This window comes from Athene noctua, chromosome 8 (genome assembly GCF_965140245.1).
Source record: "Athene noctua chromosome 8, bAthNoc1.hap1.1, whole genome shotgun sequence".
NCBI classification, from domain to species: domain Eukaryota; kingdom Metazoa; phylum Chordata; class Aves; order Strigiformes; family Strigidae; genus Athene; species Athene noctua.
The window spans coordinates 28,255,260-28,278,630 of record NC_134044.1 but is presented as its reverse complement, the minus strand read 5'-3'; the positions used below and the strand labels follow the sequence as shown (position 1 = coordinate 28,278,630).

The 23,371-nt window shown below is 38.6% G+C and overlaps 1 protein-coding gene across 2 annotated transcripts in view; it reads left to right on the top strand.

Moving 5' to 3' along the window:
- Window positions 1–23,371, top strand: part of RSRC1 (arginine and serine rich coiled-coil 1) — a 172,647-nt gene that overhangs the window by 17,401 nt on the left and 131,875 nt on the right. Inside the window, exon 4 of one of the 2 annotated variants that reach the window (XM_074912496.1) lies at window positions 20,838–21,008. The exons of the other annotated variant lie outside the window; for it this stretch is intronic. Within the exon in view, the coding sequence (XP_074768597.1) occupies window positions 20,838–21,008 (171 nt within the window). The remainder of the gene's footprint in view (window positions 1–20,837; window positions 21,009–23,371) is intronic. 2 annotated transcript variants of the gene reach the window in all.

Sequence of the window (23,371 nt, the reverse complement as noted above, 5' to 3'; positions counted from 1 at the left end):
ATTACAGAGGTGAAGCAGTAGCACTGAAGATATCCTAGAGCAATAACCCACCAATGAGCACATTACTGAGTTCTAATTGACCGCTTTGGGAAATTAAACTTCATAAGGCAACGCCAAGGGCCCTTAAGTTATCAATAAGGCCAGATAGCTGCTAGTGACAGTTGCTTTGATGCCTTTCATTGGTATTAAAAAAAAAAAAGTCTTAAAAAAAAAAAAAGAATGTGTAAGTGCTGTTCATTTAGAGCTAAGTATTGAGTCTAATTACGTGTACACTTATTTTTCCTAAAGCAGTCCAGGTGTTATGCACACGGAATGTGTTTTAAGTATAGCTTCTTATTTTTCTAAAATCTTCTGTTTCTCCCTTTGGGAAAAGGTGTATTTGCAGGTTAGTTGTTTTTAGTTTTTTTTTTTTTTAATGCTTCAGTTTTCTGCTTGGGAAAAGGTACTTGAGAAGACAAGGAGAAGAATATTATTCCCCTTAGTGGAGAATTGGCTTTTTTTGATTTTGATGTGTCTACATTCTAAACTGCTATGTATTTTTACTTTTTTTTTTTTTTTTTTAAATCCTCTTTTTCTCTGCTACCAAAGCTCTGGCCATGAAATAGAATCTGTTATTTTTTTGCTGCAGAGCTCATGTTTCTCGAGGCAGCTATACAAACCAGCATATAGCAGATGTCTTAAAGATGCATTGGTAATATCAGACTGTCATTGTTTGCTATGTAAATCGCTGCTGTTTCCAGTGTTAGCTTCTAGAATGTGATTATCAAAATGTGAAACACAAAATTGTAGAATTTAGTAGAAGCATTTTACTGTTTACTTCATTCCCATCTTTCATTCTTTCTAATTCTAATAACACATGACAGTAACGGAATCTAGTTTAAAAAGATGCAGGCGGAAAACGTATTTCTGCCGAAAAAGTGTTTTACTCTATCTTTCCTATGGGACTCATCTGAATGTAAAATACCCTAGCAAGAGTAACAGTTGCTTTGCAACAGTGGAGTACAAGTAGCTGTCAGCCCAGTGTTATTTCAAAAATTCAGGCTGAATTTTGTTGAATGGACCCAAGTCAACCTTGCTGAAGTCGCACGTGCAACCCTCATCCAACTTCCCTGTTTGTGATGGTTTTAATGATGGATTACTGTTTTTCACTGATTCCTTGCCGTGTTTACATATTAATAGGTTGGTTACCATAATCCTTCTCGATTATCTTTGTATATTACTCTTGTATGACTTTATTCAAGTTACACGAGGGGCAGTTATAACGAGACTGTTGTTCTTATAACCAGCCACCCTGGATCAGGGGTCAGCAACCTTTGAAGTATGCTGGGCCTAACACTATGCTTTTTGCAAACTAGAGGTTAAATATTTTGCTAGAAATGTATCAGGCCCTGGGAGAAATTAATTACCAGAGAGATAAGATGATGTTCATCTGTAATGTCTTGCCTCTGTGGCTGGAAGCTAGTCTGAGGCTTCGTGGGAGCCAGGACCTGGGGACCGCTGCCTTTCTTAGCTATTTTTCTCAAGGTATTATGGTTCTTTGCTCCTAGCTGTGCTCTGTGCCGTTCAAAATCCATCTTTGTGGCAGAGGTGGTAGTTGCTGACTCTTGCTTTAGAGGATTTTTTTTTTTTTTTTTTTGGTGGTGCTTTGTTTTCCAGAGATGGTCACTCTTCTGTATAAATCAGCATACGTGCCCTGGCATTCTTTGATTGCTGCTTTTGGCCAAGATTTCAGCTGACACAGTTCTCGGTAGCAGGGCATTGCTGTCTTGTACTTCTGTACAAACACATTTTTATCCCATATAAATCAATTGTACTTCAAGATCCAGATAGGCAGCTGCCAGTTTTTGTTGGTATTGTGACCAAAGTGTGCTTTGCGAGTAAGTTTATGCCAGGTTAAACCGATTAAGTTTGGGGAACTGTGATGTTTTCTTGTCCCTTCATCCTTTAGTGCCTGTTTTGATGCAGAGATGTGGGAGAAATCCCCCTGTGCTCGGCACTGGGGAGGCCACACCTGGAGGGTTGTGTCCAGGTTTGGGCACCTCAATCCCAGAGAGATCTCGAGGGGCTGGAGCGAGGGCAGAGGAGGGCAACGAGGCTGGGGAAGGGCTGGAGAATCAATCCTGTGAGGAGGCAGGGAAGGAGCTGGGAATGTTCAGGGTGAGGAGGAGGAGGCTGAGGGGAGCCCTCATCCCTCTCTGCAGCTCCTGACAGGACATTGCAGAGAGGCTGGGGCTGGGCTCTGCTCCCAGGGGATCAGGGACAGGACAAGAGGGAACGGCTGGAAACTGCCCCAGGGGAGGCTCAGGCTGGGCAGGAGGAGAAAATGTTTCCCAGCAAGAGTGGTCTGAGAGTGGAACAGGCTGCCCAGGGAGGGGCAGTCCCCATCCCTGGGGGGGTTTCAGGGCCGTTGGGATGAGCTGTGGCGGATGTGGGGTAGGGGAGAACTTTGTAGAGTCGGGCTGAGGGTTGGACTCGCTGATCCCGAGGGGCTTTTCCCACCTGAATGATTCTGTGACTCTGTGAGGACAGTTCTGTGCACTGCTCTGTCTGAGAGCTCTCGCTTTCTTTTAGTGAGGAGCAAGAGAACACGGGGAGATGCCCACGGATGGAGAGCGTGGTTTGGAGCAAAAAGGGGCAAACCTGGGTCGTTCGAGTTGAGGCCAGGTGAGAGGCAGTTGTAAAGCTGGAGTACGGCACTGCGAGGAGGGGCTGTTGCCAGTTTTGAAGGCAAGGCACCGTGTCTGCCTGGAAAGCAAAAGCAAGAATATGTCTAGATGAGAACGCTTCATCTGGTCCTAATAGAGGTTTATTGGTATAAACCCTCAGCCCTATTGGAGTCAATGGCAAAGCTGCACTTGACTTCAGTGATTCCAGATTTTACTAAGGTGTGATGTTATAGGAAGAAAAGATTACAAAAAAAAATTTGATAATTTCAGGCATATGTAGAGCCTTTGTCCTTTTACCGTTAAAATAGCATTTAAGTAGCTATCCAAGCAAAATATTTTATGTTAAATATGTGATCACATCAGGAAAAAATGTGAAAGCTTCTATTTGTTCTTGCATAGTGCAACTGGAGAGAGATATATTTAAATATAATGGATAGTTTAAAAAAATAAAATCAGGGAAAAGATAGGAAGATAATTATCTATGCCTTAATATTAACCATAACTTAAATATTTTGATTGTGCTTTTTTCAGAATTTTAACATTTTGAATCTTTAAGTTTTCTGCAAACTCATATATGCATACCTCCAAAATACTGTGAAACACATGCTTTCAATCTGGAGTTTCCTTATCCATAAATATTATTTTAAGATATTCTTCAGTTGCCGTTTTCACAGGATCATACCAACTTCTAGTAAGGCAAACTGAAAAACTCTCCTTGACTTTGAAGGGTTATATTATGCTCAGCCTGAATAACTGATTTTTTAATTTTTTTTTTTTTGGTAATTCTGTACTGCTGATTGATATCTTAGAAATGAAGGCAAGGGCGGTAGTATGTTTTGGTTTTGTTTGGTTTTTTAAAATTTATGCATATACTGTTAGATACCTATTTTTTCTTCTATAGTTTTTGCTTCTCTTATATGGAAACATGCAGGGGTAAGCTAAATTATAATAGAATTTAAATTAATCTGTGGCATAACACTGAAAATCTGTTACCAGTCTATATCAAAAAGATATGCTAAAAGTTTTCCTGTTAAAGCTCTAAGCTTCTTGATTGGAGAATGGGTTAAAAAAAAAAAAAAAGAAAATCCTTTTCCTATTTTTCTACTATACAGTCTTCTTGAAGTTCTTCCAAATTAGATTTTAAATGCCAATTAGGAGGTTGAATATACTAAAATAAAAGCAAATACAACCAAAATGGCCTCACCTTATGGCTAGTTAGGCTTTTTCTCTCAAAAGCAGAACCTTTGCTCTGAGCATGGCTTTGAGAAAGATATTCAGCTTAATGAACACATTAATTAGAACCATAACTATTTATAAGATAATTAGAAACGAAGCACGGTAAACCGGGCTTTTCCTGCAATTAATGGAGGATTAATTACTGGAGGTAATGAAGTGGATTTTTAAATGCATTAAGGTGAAGTACAGAGATGTGCAAGGCTTTGTGATAGTTGCATAATTATTCCAGGCTGTTTGAGCATAGCTCATATGAGATCGCTAATAAGCATCATTGCATCATTATGTATGCACTTAAAAAGACTTACCACCAAAATGACTGCCTAATTATTTCTAATTGGCAGGAGTCTGTGTAGTCATTGAGCTGTTTGTAGCCATTTTAAGGTTCATTTAACTATCCTTGGGGCCATGTGATAGATGGAAAAAAGCTTCAACTACACGCTGGCCTTGGCTGGCGCCGTTAATCAATTTTGGTGGGCTTCAGTTTGAAATGCATTTGCTCATGCAGAGGTCAAAACCTGAAGTAGTCCAAGCAAAGTTTTGCTTTTTGAAGCCACTTGACTGTATTCATTAGCAATTAGTAAAATAATTGTGTCTGTCACTATATTTGGATTTCCATATGACTTGGTATTCTTTCATCACTGTCCCTTCTTATAGCATATTAGCTTCACTGGAAACCAAATATTCTTCCAACAGACCCTTTTAGCAACTTCAGTGTAGTGGCATATGTTCCGATATACTACCTTTCTTCATTCATTTGTTAGCTTAAACAGTGCAGTACATTTCAACACAATCATCTAATTTGCTCCCGATTGATTGCTGAGTGAAAGTTTCTACCCAAGGACAACATTTTAGGGCTTTTAAGGGTATCTCTGAGGAATTAGTCATTAAGCATTAAGAGAGGAAGCAAGTAGTAGTCAAATCGAATTCTGACGTTTACCAGAGTTTTGTAGTTAGGGGCATCTATTTCCAAGATGTTGACAGCTCTGTATATTCAAGGACATCTTCTGGCAGAAGAAAGCTGTGTAATAATCACGCTTGTTTAAAAACTCATTCTTACGTGAATGTTAGTGCACCGGTTCTGTCAATAATTACGTTAGAAATGTTGCGACTATCGTTTGAAAACGACCGTTTTGAGATGTTATAATTAGTATGTAGTTATTTTATCTGACCGTGTCAGATTTAATGTGACATCCCATTAGGTAAGCGTCTGTGAAAGTTTTCAGTCAGTGCGTTGTCCTGTTGAACATAATCATAACCATCTGTGGGATGTTGTCAGCGTACATAAGCCATTCATATAGCTTAAGAAAACACCGGTGAGCAAATTGTAGGCTAATAAAATAAAGGTCAGCTTTGCCGTTTTTGCTACGAAAAAATGTGGTTCTAGTAATTTAATGTTAAAACATAAGTTTAAAAAATAATTGTTCAGGTTATGGTTAAAGTGTAACGTTGCTTGAAAATATTTTTAAAAAAGCAAAAAAAAAAAGTCACTTATTCATGCAGTATTAGTTCAGATAGCAGGTAAGGGGCTAAAGCAAGTGAATTGTGGTAGCATAAACTAAAATATAAACTGATCTTTAAGGAAAGCTGCACAATTCTTTCAATTTTTTAAAGCGGTTTTAATTTTGAGATGTTTATAATGGTAATCTTCGAGAAGAGATCACTTTTGTAAACAAATACTCAAGACAGAAAAACTATATAAAATACAAATAGCCTTTCTTATTGATACTCACTAGAAATTTTATTTTTTGAAGTCCCGTCAAATATGTGGTAATGGAAAGGCTGCTCTGTAGATTACCAAAACTGTTAGTTGGAAATACATTTCAGAGTGGAGCGGCCGTTTTAATCTGCCTTTGAACTTTCCAATCGGTTGTATTGGAAACTCTGGTGTTAGTAGTTACAACTTTGACTGGTGAGTAAATTTTTTGATGATGTAATGCAGCAGTGCAACAGGAATCACGTAAGTGTAGCTGTCATGGTGGTTCTAAAACTGTTCACAGCAAGAACTTGAAATTTATGTAATTACCAAATTTCAACATCAACACGTCTGGGTTGAATTTGGGGTTCGGAGTGGACCCCAGTCGCCAACCTTGCTCTCTAAAGCCTCTCCTGGTACCCAGTGTCCTCCTCGCTGAAGGCAGGAGGCCCCTTCTGCCAAGCTTTTGGGGTTTGCTTTGGAAGATCAGCTCCTGTTCCCTGGGGCTTGCTCAGAGCGGTGCTGTGGGGGCCCTCAGCATGCTCTGAAACTGAGCAGCTTTGGCCACTGCTTCCCCTTCCTCTGGACTTTTCTCTGTCTTAAAGCAGTCATCTTTTCTAGCGTGAACAGAATTTACTACCCCGTATTGATGTTGTGCTGTTTCTCTGCAGACTACCCAACATTGGGGCACTGGTAAATAACGTTATGCCCAGTGGAATTCCCAGCAAACACTGTCTAGATTTATTTTTTTTTCTGTGTGTTAGAAGATGACTGACCTGTTTTCATTGACGTGCAGTTTATAAATTTGTATCTAATTATTGACTAACAAAATGCAATTTTTGCTAGCTAGAAGTCATTAATCTTTTGTGAACTCTTCAATGCACTGTATTTTAACAGTTTGAAGATGCTTTGTCCTCTAACAAATATATGGGTGTCCAAATAAAGATTGTACTGTTGTGGCAGCTGAGCACTACAAACCAAGAAAATATGTTGGAAAGGATACGTTTGTCAAGATTTTAGAAATCTTTTTTAGCATATTTTAAAATGCATATTACAAAATAATTTAATAAACAACTTGGTTTTATTTTAGGTAGAGCTGTTCCCTTTCTGGTCAGGTGATACCTGGACCTAACTCTCCTACTAAACCAGAGCAGAGAAAATCTCATATTTTTCAAGCAGTAAAAAAAATAAATATCAAATTTCACACACTGAGCAAATTAGTTGTGCCAGTCTGTATCCTGCGTTACTCGTAGCTCAACTCCTTTGCTTTGCCTTGGCTGGAGACCCCCTGAGGCCAAGTGGTCCAGTCAAGGATAGACTTGTTGCCAAGGAATCAATATAATTTTGCTTTCCTTGAGATTTTAATTAGGGAATGTTAAATAACTCTTGGTTTTTGTTGGTTTTTTTCCCCCTTTGAAAATGAGTTGAAAATGGCCAAATGGCGTTCTTTCCCACTGCTGCTGCTTCTGCTCCAGCCTGTCCAAGTATTGTGCTACAATTTATAAATAAATGATAGAGCAATCAAAGGATAGAACAAACAAACAAAAAGATGCTAATGCTATTCTTGCCTTCAATCTTTTGCTTCATTTGTCTGTGAAAAGTTCAGAGCGTTTTTGTTTTTTTTTTTAAACTATCTGTTCCTCAAAAATGTGTATATACCGAAAATTTACATGTGTTTTTGTTCATAACATTACATTGTATTGTATTTTCCAGTGGGTAGGCAAACCACAGCTGCTGGATAGGGCATTGGAAGAGCAAAGAGAAAATATGCCCAAGAAATGGGAAATGTAGGCAAATTTCAAGCAAGCCTTCAATTTAAATTATTTTCAGCTAGTTCTCCATTATTAAGTCAGCTGGTTATTCTTCCTTAAGTCTCCGACGTCAGGAATTTTAACTATCAAATCAGGATATAAGGGTCCCTTTTTTTTTTTTTTTTTTTTTTTTTTTTTCCCCTGATTGCAGTCTACTGTTAAATTTACTGTGAAAACATTGTAAATCAAAACAAGGTAGGCAGCAGGATCAACATGAACACGAGGAAAGGAAGGGCGTGTGTATCGGTGCTGTTGCAGGGCTCAGCCAGTCCCTGAGGAGAAAACCAGTGACCTAATCCGATGGGGTCCTTAGCTGGATCTGATTTCCAGGATAAAAACAAAATACCTGCACAGTCACACACCTTACACCTTGATTGTCCTAGCGACGAGACCCAGTGAGCAAGTATTTGCTAAAATCAGAGTACATCCACAGATTTGTAGCCACAGACCGCAAAAGAGCATTAGATTGATGATAAGTCCAAGTCAGTGGAGCTGCTTACTCAGAGGGGTGATAATTAGGGTGTGTTGTTACTCACCCCAGCCTGAAAGGAGCATTAGAAATCTGAATGTTGCAGATCAGGCAACAGGAAAAAGTAAGATCTCAAGTATTCTGATGGAAGCTTTCCTGAAGACTGTGGTAAAGCATCTGAATTATGGAGTATTCCCATGCGTCAGCTAAATTAAAAAGATCGAATGATCTGAATAATACAATGAAGTCTTGACCTTATTGCAGAACATAACCTTACAGGAAGCCGATACGATCGCAAGGTTGGTGCATCTTACAAAACTGAAGCTTGGTAACCAAAGTTATCAAGTTTCTAGTATGTCGTAGCTGTGAAGTACAATAGATTGTTAAGAGATGATATCATCTCATCCCGGGAATGGTAATATCTTGATTGCCTGTGGTTAGTCAGCATACCCTTATGTTACTTATAATAATAGGGAAGCGTCAGGCAGGAATCCAGCTCTCAGGGTGCTGTCTGCAGTAGCCATGAGTATTCAAACTAGAATTTCAGCCCCAAAGACTTGGTAGTTCGATTAGCAGCAGGCAACAATATGGGTAGGGAAAATACAAAGTTGGAGAGACATGAAAAACACCCAAGAGCCTGCCAGCACAGTGACCCGCAGGCAGCGAGCGGTGTCCCTGCAGGCACAGGGGGACACGGCTGAAGGCCGCAGAGGGGTGCTAGCAGGTTTTCCTTCCTTGGTGCGTTGTTAGCTTAATATTAACGTTGTCACACCCTCCAGTTCTGAAATCTCACGATGTTCCCATTCCCTCCCCTCCAATCTTCCCCGTAATGTTGTTAATACTCTGTGAGTCGTCATGTAGCTGTTGGGAAGAGAATTGCTGAAGGCTTTGAGGGACACTATAGGTAGTGTTTTCTTTTTGGGGTTGGCTCAACTGCATAATTTTGGTAATGTTCTCAGTGATGGAAATAATACAGTTTACATTTTAATTTTTGCCTGATTGAGATGAGCGTAGTACATAATAGCTGCTGTTGCAGGCTTCTTGCAGGTTCAGGAGGGGCGTGCGATGCTGCTCTGGGATTATTTCATGGTTTTGCTGCGTTTTTGTGAGGTTTTGTTATTTTATGTTTTAAACAAAGAGCAAAACTTAGCAGAAAATTCCACGGTAAAACGGAAAATCTTTTTTAAACCAAGGCGCAGGTATATACAAGTCACATTTTAATTGATCTTTTTACCTATTTAAATTGGGATTAATATCAATTAATTTGTGACCAGTATCATCAATTGATCAGAACAGTCATAATACATTTTGAAGTATAATAATTAAGTAGTTTTCTTGCTTTTCTATTTTATTAAAACAATCTAAATGTTGTTGTTTCTGGTTTTGGTACATTTAATTTTACAGTATTTTATGTAACAATTGGAGGTTCCATGATGAAAACACTTTTTTTTTTTTTTTTAAGAATGTGAAGTAAAATTTTCTCTCCAAGTAAGGGAGGGTAATTAGTCATTACTGTTGAGGTTTGGGAAGGACACAAGAGGGTTATAAGTGATAACTTCCAGTAAAGTAGATTTTGCAGCTGCTAAGCCTGTCAGCTATGTATTCATCAGTCTCCAGCAAATAAGCCATTCAGTATTCATCTAGGAGTATACTAAAAAAGACCATGTTTTCCTCTATCTACTTTGTGTTTCTAAAATACAAACTGCTAAAGTAAGATGCATCTAACTTGCATTTATAGAATGTGTATTAGAAAACAGTAATACAGTATCCAAACCGTTTATGTTGTGTCTTCACAAGATTTTGATAGTATTGTGTGATGGTTTTCCTTTTTTGTGTGTGTTCTTGAGGAGTTTCTCAAGCCCTTTTATGACTTAATTTTCAAAGACTTGGTCCTGGAGTTGAATTATGGCTATTTTCATTAAAGATGTTGTTGTTGTTTGTTTGTTTGTTTGTTTTTTTAATTTTAATTTGGGAAAACAAGATGGTATTCTAGAAGTCTTTCTATATGCTTCATAAACAAACCTATGGTAAAAAGTATAGGTGGAATACCTCAAACTTTTTACATCTCGTAAAATGTAAACCTAAAATATCTCATTATCATTGAATTAAAGAAAAAGGTTTAATTTTTCGTAATTGTGAGCACAGAGTAATGACTTAATTTGTTACTGGTCAAGTAGAAGTAGACACACAGCTTTTCATCTACGTGTTATTTCCAAAGCATCGTTTGAGACCTGTTCATCATGTGAATCAAGTCTGTCTCAATAGCTTCAGTCTTTTAAGGACAAGCATATGCTTTAATCTTGTCTTTAAGCAGAGGGTTTTTTTGCTTTTTAAGTGGTACTGCAACTTGCTGCAGTGTTGAAGAATGAGAAATTCTGAGATTTTTTTTTTTTTTTTTTTTTTTCCGTTGGTAGTTTTGGATCCATGCTGGTGGTACTTACCACTCTGAGTGCCTCATGTTGACAGTGGTGGTGCTGTAATGCTCTGTGTTGGTGACGGTTTTTTTTTGTTTGTGTGTTTGTTTTTTTTTAATTTGTTTTTGCTTTTTTTTGGTTTATGAGAACAGTTACTGTCCCATGGCGTAAGTTGATTTCAAGCATCTGTTTAGGTAATTTCATTCAGCTGTCTAATACCTCGCTGTGGATGTAAATATACAAAAATGTTGCAGCATGCAACATGCAGCCGTGATTGGGACCTCAGTCTTTTACAATCACAAAGAATAAAACGGTGATCTTGTCAAAGAGAGACGGAAGAGGAGCAGATACCTAGAACTAATTTGATCTTCTCAGAGGCACCAGCGAAGTGAAAAATTCAACCTTGAAATCTCACTTATGTTCCTTAAGATTTTAACATAATATTGGAGGTGTTGTCAAATTTACAACAAATAATTACCTGGATAGTGATTCCATCTGGAAAATGAATGTGAGCCTTTTCAGTGCTGTGTGATTCATCCAGATCTTCCTGTCATAGCAGATGCAGAGTCACTAATGCCTGCATGATGCAGGAATGACTAATCTGGTGTATTTATTGAGAGTCCTGAAAGTAAGCTGGACCCTTGTTTTTTAAAATAGATTCCAGCTGTATCAAGAATAGAATAACTGCATGTGATGTATAAATTAATTACAAAGTCTGATGGTTTTACTTGCTAATAGCATATGTTGTCTTAGTCATGTAGAATTCAGGTTTTCCCATTCTTTCTTTTTAAAGAATGTAAAAAAAAGATGTAAAATGTATTATATAATCCTGTAGGAAAGACAATATAAAGGAACAGACATTTCATACAGCCTGGGTTTGGTTTTTTTTCCTGGTTGCTTTTTCTTCGACCAAAGCAGTGGCAGTTTTGGAATTCCATTAGGAGAGGGGAAGGAGTCCTTCTTGCTGTTATCTTTGTGTGGCAAACTAACAACTGGTTTGCTTTTGCCTCACCTTGTGGTTGAGTAGCTTTTAAATTCTTGGATGAACAGAAGACAAGGTGGACATCCTCCACTCATTTGAGCTTTTTATTTTGTTAACAGATTACTGGAATTAATAATTACTTCTCTTATCAACCTTAACTTTCATGTCATATGGAAGTTTATATATAGTGTATGTCAAGCTGGGTATTGCAGCCATTTGTGTGGGTGTATGTGGTTTTATGCTCTTATGAAGTCTAGAACTTCAAGACTGCTAGAACTGCTTTGAGTGAGAACAGAAGGGGAATCAGAGGGGTGGCTTTTTTCTTCATTTATTTAATAGCCAGGACAGTGTACTAATTTCTGTTTCTTTGTTATTTTATTACCTAAAGGTCATTAGAATTAAATTCTAGCTTTTTCTGCTCAGTCATGAGATGGCTACATGAATGTAGGGTTTGAAAAAAGTTGTGTTTTGGGACCGTCTCAAAAGAAAGATGAGAGAGAAATTCACTTAATGTAAAACCAGACGTGTTCTTAAACGGACGGCCGTAATTTGAGGTGAAATCTTAGCAAAGAGAGGCAGTTCAGAGTCTTCACTCAGACTAACAAGGACAATGAATGATGCAGCATATTTCCCCCTGATAAAGATGTGGCCCGAGATCCTCAGCTCCTTTGGAGCAGTTATATCTAGGGCAATTAGTGACCTCTGTATAAGCTAAAGGACTAAATTGGGGAGAGAATCCCCTCCTGCCATCGCTAACGGAGTGGAACAGCTCGCAATTCCAGTAGATCCGTGGGAGCTGTTCACACAGCTGTTCTCCCCTCCCAAATCCCAGCCAGCACACTTCATTACACTTACTTTGGCCACAGCTGCTCCCACAATCCTGCCTCTGCGTAAAGCCTGTTGAAAAACAGCCTCTATAGTTTTCTGTGCCGAACGCAAAAATAATGTGTATCCAAGAACCCTGCAGTTGGTTTATGTACTTACGTACATACCTGCAACGTGCATCTGGCTGTCTCGAGCAGATCACGCTTCTGCACGCGGGGAAATGCTCAAGTGGGCCATTTGGTGAAGGGAGCAAATTATAGTTACGTAGGGTTAGTGTACCGAGCTCTGTTAGGCGTTTTGTAAAAGCACTTCAACCAAACCAAACGGTTTATCTCCATGCTTGCACAGCAGTTAAGCTATGATTTATAGTTCTGGTTTTCAGGTAATACTTACTAAAGTCTGGTTTCTGGTTTTCTTTTCCCGTGAAGGCTTTTGTGGAAGTGCTCCTGTGGCTGGTAGGGCCGTAGTCAGCTTCTCTTCTGTCATTCCTTGCTTAGGCAAGGAGTTCTGCCCAAACTCCACGGGAAACACGCCTGAGCAAAGGACTGCTGACACAAAAGCTCAGCTTAAGTAGACTTCCTGTATTTCTGGAGTTGGTTCTTTTTCACCCCTCTGCTGTAGGTTTTCCATCACCTCTGTGTGCTGAACCAGAGACACTCTGCAGCTGCCAGCACTGATCTAGAGTCTGCCAGCTGCTGTAAGCAGAGTCTTGGTGGGATAGTCAAGGCATTGTGGCAAAGGAGGCACTTGAATCTTCCTTGGAATTGAGAAGAGGAAGAAGACCAGAAGGTTGTAGTCTGGAGAACTAGATTTGTAACAAACAGCCTGCTGGAGAATAAACAACACTTCAAGTAGCATCTTCTCTATCCGTTCCTCCATCCAGCTGCATTTCTGCACTGTTCACGTCAAGTTTTCAGTAAATCCTTTGATTACAGCTTACTGGAATTTTGAGCATTATTGCCTCAAATGTTTGATTATGTAATTAACGTAACCTATAGGTGGAGAATTGTTTATTGCTGATCTAAGTTGATGCCTGTATCTGGTGAATCCATTTTCTCAGTTTTGCAAACAGGGGTCTTGATTATCCCAGTTATTGGTTATAGTTTCTCTTGCTTTCCTCTGGCACTATGGACGATTTTGTTACTATCTCTAATATCCCTCTATTTTGTCACTTATCAACTGTCTAAACTGCTGGCTTGAAACGATTTATTTTTCCTCTTAACACTAGTCTCATTTCAGACTTAAAAGCTGACTCTACTTCTGCCTAGTTTCATTTTCACTCATCTTCTATTTCACAGTAAACAAACCATATTACTGTACATATTATCTATATTTAACTTCCTCAAATGCATGCATTTTAAAATTGCAAACTAATAGTGACCTGAAATGTTTTATAGAGGTAGCCATGTTGGCATAAAAAAATAGATATATAATACGAATAATTTCTACACTGAACAATTGCAATTGATGCTTGAAATTATTTTACCTTCCCCAAGAATTTGTACCATGACTCTTTTTTTTTTTTTTTTTTTTCCTGGTAGTGAAGTTGAGTTAAACAAGAAGCTTTCTCTTAATATGCTTTGAAAGAGAACATGTCATTTAGCTGCAATTAGTTGTGTGTTTGCACCGTGTCTTTATGACCAATATGAATATCCAGGTTTGATGCAATGCAGTTGTGTTTCATTGTTCTTTCCCAGACTTTTGATTTATTGCTGAAGTATTAAAAAGGCATGAATTTGTTGGGTTTCGTTTGTGGCTGTTGAGCTAATAATAACCTAATAAGAATTGGATCAGCTGAGAGATACTTAGAAGAATGCCAGGGAAGAACTCAACATCTTGGAAACTTTAATTGGGGTGGTGGTTGCTGTTTGCCAACAAAAGAGCTTATTTTTTCCAAAACTTACTTTTACTGAAAGAGCATTTGTTTTCTTCTGTTAGAGCTGTCTTGGTTTGGGGCTCTAATCCCTCTTTCCATTTAAAAAAAAGTCTATGTCAGTGACTGTTTTCAAATTGTAGTGTTTTGAAAAGATTAGATTGTACCTATAAGATATAGTTCAATGCTTTAGTGCAATATAATTGGGGAAATACTAAACGACACTGACCTCATTTCCTTTAGAACAATGAAAATTAATAGTTTCAGGTTTTATTAGGCTGATATTCCAGATGTAGTGTACATTTAATTAAGTGTAGTTTCCTTTTGGTTATGGTATGTGTATCTGCTTTTTGTCGCAAATTCTTTCTAGTTTTACAGTTTTCCACATGTTTTCTTTCACCATTTATGATTTTTTCAAAGCAGAGCTATAAGGATTTAAATCACTTTAGCATGCAGCAAAACAGTTCCCATTCAAACAATAAACGCCATTTTAAAAAGCCTTTAGATCTTCTGTCACTTCATAAATATAAATGTATAAAAACATTATGCAGTTGTAGTGCCCACCTGCTAATTAAATGCAGATTTCCTCAAACTTGTTTTAAAATCTGCTTATTTGTTTCAACTCTGTCTCTGTTCAGAATACATATGGCCCTTGTGAAACTAATTATGCTTATGGAGCAGCTGTTAAATTTAGTGCAACTAATTTTATCCAATATTTTACATTTTAATTGATTACCTGTGAAGAAATTAGCAAATTAACACTTATTGTGCAGTAACTGAATGGGCTTTTATGGATACTTTCAATTTTTACAAGTGGACTAAGTGTTGATGGAATAAAGACATTTCTTAGGATTTTAGATAGGAAAGTTATTGGTGAGCCTTGATTATCTGGTGTGAGAATTTAGGGATACTGAGTGATGCCAAGCATCTGTGTGTTCTGTAACTTAGACATGAAAAGCAGATTGGAAAGTAATAGCTTTTCACAGAATTTTGGTAACATATGGGCTTATCTGGATCTAAGAACTCTTTGAAGATCTTTGAACTTGACTAAATGACTTAACCTTTGGCATGGTGGGTGGGTGTTTTGTGTGTGTTGGTTTGGGGGGAAGGGGGTGTACATGCTGGCAGTCTACTCTCCAGCTTGGTGTGTTTTGTTTTGTTTTGTTTTTTTTCCTCCAGTAGTTCTACGATTTGAACTCTTTGGGACTTGCTTTAATATGAATAATCAGGATTGTTTTTATTTTTCAACAGTAACAAAATAGAAAATCTTTATTCGCTGCTTGATCTGTGGATTTTTGTTCTTGTTTACCGATGAATTCTTGGCACAGATGACTTCTTGTAGCTCTGTTTCATGAAGTTGTATCATTATTTCCTGTTCCATATATACTGCAAGGTAATTTAATAGGAGTTCATAGTAACATATAGGTGAACTCATTCATGCTACAAATGGAAACGTACCACAGCTTGTTATACACTGAGCAGCAAGTTTAGTGGATGTTAATTTTCACTTTATGAAACTATCTTCCCCTGTCAAGAGCCTATTTGTGTATTTTGGATTTAATCTAGGCCTTAGGGAAATTTGCGTAAAGTGTTCTTAAAACAAATATTTCAGGATTTTGGGCTTATAGGCAAAGAGAAAAGACAGCTCTCTTACTAAAATGGTAACATGTTGTAAAATGAAGTTCTGCAGCATGAAGTGCAGCTTTCAGGTGCTTAAGCCTGGCCCAGTGAAGGTGCTGATAGGGGTTTGGGGTCAGCCCTTGCTCATCTGCCGTTACAGAGAGGCTCTGCCCCGAGAACCCAGCCTGTGCTGCTGGGGGGTGACACCGCTAAATACGGAGCCTATCCGAGGCAATTTGAAGCATCATTTTTCCTGTTGGTCTTGATCTTAATTTTTTAGTTACCTGCAGGCATGATGTTTTAGAGAAAGGTCAGCAGCCTTACCTGAAGTTGCCAAGGCATGGTCTAAATTTCTGAGGTTTCACTGTTCAAATTCTGCAGTTGCCACAGAAAAGTGGATGTTAGGGATTGAATGTTACCTCCTTCTTTAAAAGGAAGAGAAACAGTGTAGAAATTAAGTGGAGAAAGCTATTTGGATTACAAAGTCAAAGACTTGAAGCGTACAGCATTCCAGACTTGCTTTAAAATGTCTTAATTCTGCCCTGATGTCTGCAGGATGGTATCTGGTCAGGCAGTCACTCGCTGCTACCCGGTGATTCCGGACAAGACGGTTCCTTCGTTGACTAGTCCTCTCGTCACCTGGTTGGTTGAAGCTTGTGTTTGGTGTTGCAGAATTAGGCTTGACTTAGTATTAACAGTTGAGTTTAATTAGCCTGGGCTATAGGAGTGACTGGAGCTTCCCTCAGAGTTGGAGGGCAGGTTTTAGAGATCGGGGGTCTTCGAGCAGTTGTGTGTAAGAGGGAAAGTTCAAATGGCAGTTTTTGGGAGTACTGACCAATAAATAAAATCCCAGGAAGAGCAGCACCATCTGCAGTAACAAACACGGCGCATCCTTTTGCATAGTTTGTGGGAAGCTGCGCTTTTCCTTCTTCAGATTTTTTAAAAGATCGTTTTGTAGAATTTCTTTGCTTTCTGAATGCTTACTTTTAGCCTCTCGGTGTATGGTGTTGCATACCTTTTGCTTCCTTCATCCTATGAGTCTGATCTCTTTAGCTTCATTTATTTAAGTTTTCTTAACGTTACTGAATCAATAACCTTATTTTTTTGTCCTCAAGTTTAGAACATTCAATGCTTCCCCCCCTTAAGATTACATCTTAAGCCTTTTAAAAAAGATAAAGCGAATCTCTTCTTTGCTTATTCTTTTGGTCAGTCCCTTCCTTAAGTTTTTTAGTTTGGGCAGAAAGAAGCCTTAGCTTATATTTTGGGTTTTGAAGAATGCAGGGAAAACCTGTTTGTAGGCAAAACCCATTGCCTTTTCATTTCTTAAGTGTTTTGCAGTTCCCACTCGTTCCTGCGAGACAAGGGAATTGTTTGGACAACACATTTCTGTGCTTGTCCATTTTCATGGCTGAAGCGGGTACACTTTCATGAATTCTAGAAGGCATAATTGCAGCTTTTGCTTCAATCACGGCTAATCATCATTTCTTATGGCACTTCATAGAAACCGAGAGCTCTAAGAGTGCACACACTAACAGAGATCAAGAAGATTGTGGTCTTACCTGCTTAAGCTCAGCAGTTCTTGTATGGTTTATTGCTGGCAGAACTTTTATCATGTAAGATTAAATTGTTCTAGGGAATTATGCTGCCAAGTTTGTTTGCCATCTTATGTCTGTTATCTTAAAATATTTAGTCTTTGTGCTTCATTTCATCAAAACATGGTAAAAATGATATAATGTGTCTTAATTCATAATATACTAAGCTGTTACTTAGTTAAGCAAGGAAATTTTAAATTTTTCATGTCTCTGCTTGTGTGAGAAGTCCCTAAGATTTTTTTTCAGACTGGTACAAGGCTTAAACAAGAACTGAGATTCAGCTTAAATTTGTTAATAAAACCGTGTTCCGTGGTTGCCTAGTGGCGTATCTAATAGTCCTTTGTTACTGTGGGTTTGGATGGATTGTGAAGGAGAAAGGTTAATGCAAGACAAGATTTTTCAGAAATGCTAATTGCTGTACATCATTGGAAACACAGTTGTTACTCCAGTTTAAAAATTAGTAATGGAATCTGAATTTCACTAGCATTCAGGAATTGAAGGGAGCGTTAAAGTTCAACTGTTCCTTTTTTCTTTGCCTCAGTTTTCCTTATTTACTTGACCCCTGTTTGTGGCTGGGGTTAGTACATCTTTCTGTATTTCTGGAGCCGTGTTGCTTGATCTGTGCTTTAGAAATACTGTTTGCAGTCAATATGAATAAACACAATGAACTTAGCAAGCAGAGTTCGTTTTATTTGGGAGGGCTGTAGCTCTGCGGCATTGAGGGAAAAGAGTGAAACGTTCAGTATTTGCCAAGAACTTTGTATAATGATGGAAACCCCAGGAAAACTCATCTTTGGAGGAGCGAGGCTGTCTCTGCGGATCCATCACAGGTCGGCGTGGCTGGTGTTTGCCCGGCGCTCCATCAGGAGGCTGTGTTGGGGTGTGCTGGTGTCTATCCCTCAGCACTCCTGTCTTGGCCGCTCTGTCCTGCACCGCGCAGATAAACCCCATGGACGGCTTAGCTATTGAAGAACAAATGTATTGGAGAGCCTGCGAGTTGATTCAGGTGCAGCAGAATACACTAGATCTACTTTGCAGCATTTTTCCTGCACTCTTTTCTCTGTAGAACCCCTAAAATAGGGCCTCGCAGTCGGGTTGGGTTAGGCTGGGGGTCTGCAGCCCACGGAGCCAGCCAGACTTGACACTGAGCTGCCCTGAAGACCCTTCTGCCTGTGCTAACTTGTTATCTGAGCTAACAAGTCTGACCAAACCGAAGTTGGCTCTGCGTGAAGCCAATTCTGGATTGTCTGCATCTGTGCTCTGGGCTGATCTACAGCCCAGATCAACTGCTCTGATAATTGAAGGATTGACTGAACTAACGTGTCCTGCCGAGATGGCTTCTGTGGAGTAGAACTTAACATTTTTGTTAAGATCTTCACTGTAATATCCCGTTGATAGTCATCTGCCTGCCTCACCTGTGTGCCTGGGACAGGGAACACAAGCTGTATCAGCTGTTTTCTGTAACTGTAAACCCCGACAGGATAAACAATGATTAGGGATCACTCCAGGCTCCTGAATTTTGTGGGTGCAAAAGATTACAAATGAAAGAACAGTGACAGCTTCCGTAAAGAAAATGTTTAGCAGTTTGTCAGTGCTGTCATTATTACAAATTTGATACAAGTCTAGGTTTAATTTTTAAAAGCTGTTTTTCTGTATATGTTATACCTGCCAATTGTTCTACTTAGACACGTGAGTGAACAGAAATCTGGGATTTGAGCATCCAGTTAATCTGCACGGAATTTGCTGTTATTTTGCACCTGCAAAAGGTGGATGTGAAATCAAGCTCAAATTTGAGCTGAAAAAGAAAGTGCTCTAGCAATAAATATTTTAGATTCCTCAGTTATTTCTGTTTGAAGGACTCTACACCCTTAAGTAAGGAGAAGCCTTGCATCAAATGGGCGTGATTTGTGTTACTATAGGGCGCTTTTTTTTTTTTATTTGGTTTGTTTTTTTTAACTGTTTCTGACTTTGCATCTTGCCTGCAGAGTTCTCAGAAATCATGGTTTAACTCTGAATAGTGAATGTCTGTAAATCTGTGCCTGCCTCGTCGTGGTGCCTGTAAAACCAGTGTCTGTGCCAACCGAAAAATACATCTAATATCCCGGATACTTTTTTAGGTCAAAACTTCCTCTACCCGAGGCCTAAAGAATGGATGGATGCTTTTTAATTTGTGATGACATAATAAGAAGCCATTTTGCGACAGAAAATGTTCTCTAGTTCATAATACGCCACTTAAGTGGTAATTTGATCTATTGTATTAGTGCTAATAGTGTGCCCGATAATAGGAGATATTGTGTTGCAAGAGATGCCATCTGCTGAATGAAACGTAAAACTGAGGCTCTGACCTCTCCTGCTAGTCTGAAAGGCTCCGTGGCAAGAATAGGTATGTTAACCCCAGGACGCTGGACAAATTCCAGACTCAATGGCAACATTCATCCTAAATGTAATTTATAGCTTCATCTGGATGTAGTATTTTTTTTTTTTGCTTATACTATTGTTGAGTTTTATTAAACAGTTGTTGCCTTTTAAATTGAGTGAGCTTTTCAGTGTGATTTTGCTTTTAAAGGCCTTTGGAGTTTTGCATTCCAAGCGGTGCTAAATAAATTTTTTTTTATACCGTTTTAAAAAAATGTCCTACCCCCCCCCCCCAACCCTCTCAGTACTTAATGAAACTTTTCAATGAGGTGCCATCAGAACTGTTGTGAAGATGTACATTGTGATAGAAACTCATGCAAACTTGCACTGCCGTTTTCCTAAATGTTCATTGTCTATAGCTGCTTGTGTACCCCAGAAAAGATGTGTTGATACCTGAGAAATCAGAAATTAAGATGTAGAAAATTGTCCAAAAAAATTCAGGAGCAATGAAAATATTTTTTCGGATATGTGTAGAAACAGTCGTATTGTAATCATACTTGTTGATCTTTTTTCATTCAAGTATATCAGGAACAACACACATTTATTACAGAGGAATGGATAACATGATTGAGAACAGAGTATCCTATAGCCGTGCAGGAACTTGTAACAAAGAACCAAATATGTGCACAAACCCTTGCACCTGTGTGCAGTTTCTTGCGTTATTGGGCCTGTAGGGTTGGCCTTTTTATAGGCTCTCTGCAAAGTGTGTTTCAAATCTGAATTTGATATTGAGAAGCTGTGTTCAAGTGTCAGCTCAGCAGGCTAAAGATGGGGGTTTGGACATGTCACTTCTGTTTTTTCACGTTTTTGTTGGAAAATTGTTATTAATAGGAATGTATTTAATATGTAAATACAAGCACTTAATAGCAGCTGTAAATTCTTTGTTTATTTGCCAAGCTAAATTGATGAGAATTTAAGAATTGGAAGTTTAACGTTCAAGAAAAAAAAAATTCCTTCCTTTCTTTCTCCAATAGCTCCAAAGATTACTGTGCTAATACCAGATTACATTGTTAATGGGTGAATACTAGGTAGTGTGGTTTAATCTATTTTGCATTCTTCCTCAAGAGTAGAAGCAGTGTTTTATTTTTCACTTTTCTTTTGATAAACTGGCAGGATTTTGTTTAAAAGTATTACATTACTGAATGATTTAAAAATGTGTTTGGATTATATAACAAATCTGACATACAGTGACAGTGAAAAATGTATGACTGCTAAATTTTAATACTATGGATTTTGTGTAGATCACGATCAAGACCTCGTCAACGTTCTTATAGTCGAAGTAGTGAAAGATCCAGTCATAGGAGAACTCATAGCGGGTCTCGTGAAAGAGAGCGGCGTAAAGGCAGAGAGAAAGAAAAAATAAAAGAGAAGGGCAAAGGAAAAGAAAAGGAGATATATGGCACGAAGCATGGGTAAGTGAAATGACAAACAATGTATAATAAAACCAGGGAAGCATTTAGTGTTGTTTTTCTTTTCTCTCCTTAATTTGCTTGATAGTACATGATATTTTCTATGAACTAAGTGGGAATTATTTAAAATCTTTGAATAGTGTGATTCTTGTCACATTTGAGAATTTTAAAATACTAACATTTCAAACTAAATGATGGTTTAATTTACAGTTCTCTCCAAATATGCTAAATAGCTTTCTTCAATTGATTAAATATTTTTCCAATACATATTAACCGCGATTTAAGGAAAGAATGAGGAATATTGGAAAGTACACAGAGCGTTTCCTTCGGAAAGATGGTTTTCACTGTTCATTTGCCCCCCTCCCTTGTCAGGATTTCCTATGGGGCTTCTCTTGGGGCTCAAAGTGCAGTTTCAGCAGAAGCACTTGCTACGGGTGAGTGACGGACTCTGCCTTTCAACACCTGCTGCCAACCTAATTTCTGCTTGAAATGACTTGGATTGTTGATCTTGGTTTTACAGATTTCAGAAAAGGCGATTTGTGTAGTTACCTCTGCTGTGTACATCGTCGTCTCCTGCAGCCTTTACTGTGATGTTTAGCTTTGCCCTGTTCATGGGGTTGGTTTCAAGGAGGAGGACACTGGTGTGTCACTCATTAATTTCCCTTTGGTGGGTTCCCACTGAAACGCTAAATGGGGATTTCTAGAGCAGCATCTTCCACCCACTTTTGTGGAGGTATCTCACAGTTACCTCCCTGGTTTTACGGCTTGGTGATACTAGTTAGTGTCTCTTGGATATTGTTGCCTCCATGTCCGTGGTTCTAGCACTAATTATGTAAATATCTAGGATTAGCTATTTGCATGTTTTTTTTCTTATTTGTAGTACTTTACTTAGACTGCTGGGAACTTCAAGAGCGGCATCTTCCACTCATTTTAAGGGATATTTTCCTCATTTTACCAAACCATGGGGGATATTTATCTCTTCTTGTTGCTGATGTTTTCAGCAGTCAGTAGCATTCAGTGTAAACAGAACCCCTGACATGTTTGCATTACATCTGATAAGTCAACAACAGGATGCCTTTTACCCATTTACCTGAAATTCAAATATATTTTAGTACTTCTAGAAGACTTGAGGAGAAACTTGAATGTTCCAGCCAAAATTATTATTAATTTTTTTAATCAAAGTAGAAAAGTAGGGAAAGGATCCATACTGAGCACGTCACATTTGGTGCGTGAGAGGTTTTCTGGACTTTGTGGAGAAGCGCATCTTAAATCACATTGGGGTGTGTGGCAGCACTCTGTTAGCACACTGCCTGACTTCATGTCCTTTTATAACGACGGTCGATATCGGAGAGCTGTAGGAAGAACACAAGAAGTGCCCGGAATTTTTTTGGAAGTAAGCATTTTAGCTTTATATCTTGATAACTTAGAAAACTGCTTATGCTAAATTTGAAAACAAAATGCCCTGTTTGGGTCATTTCCAAGGTAGTTAGGGCAAAGAGTACAAATTGATAATAGAAACATTTTATGACCTCAGCCCACTTTCCTCTGAGCTCAGGTACTGACTGGTAGGCTTTGTGCAGGGCTGTCTTACTTGGAGCATTATTAGACTACAAAATGAAACGTACCTAGGGTGGCGTTGATATAATCTCTGCTTCATAAACTTTTCTGAAGGGGGACGGCATGTTTTTCAGTTTAATCAAACAGTGATCAAAGTATATCTGTACAGAGAATATGGATCTGAGAAGCTTTTTCCCTTTACGGTTATTTGTCATTTCGAAGATTGAGACTGTATCAGCATCATGTTATTGTTTGTTAAAGGCTTTGCAAAGCAATATATTTGAATACAGAGAGAAGACAGAGCTCTTTGATGCCATTGCTGTTTGCAATTACTGCATAATTATTTGTCTATGGAATATTCTCTTATAGACCCCAGTGAGAGTGAATTAGGAACCTGCACTTTTCCTTAAATGCGTGTGTGTAGGAAAAAAGAGTTAGCGTAGTTTCTCTTTGCCTTGTGTGTGCTCCAGAAAAACGAGGCCCAGCAAGGTCTTTTATAGTTGTGTTTTTGTATGAGGCTTCCTCAAGCCTCCCAAGCTCTCAGCTTTCTTCCCTCTGTATCATTTATTTATTTTCCTTGTGGGTGAAACATAAAGGAAAAAGAAGACGTCCTTCACCCACCACAAGCTTACCTGTCCTTAGTTTATAGGTGTGTAGGATGGTGGATGGTACAGCACAAACCGAGTGAACATTTTGCCTGGATAATCTATTGACTTCTGGCCTTTATTTTTTCTTTGGTTTCAGCTGCAGCAGGGAGATTTGATGGTTCGTTTGTTCTGTCGTGATGCTCATTTCTGAGGGAAGCACCA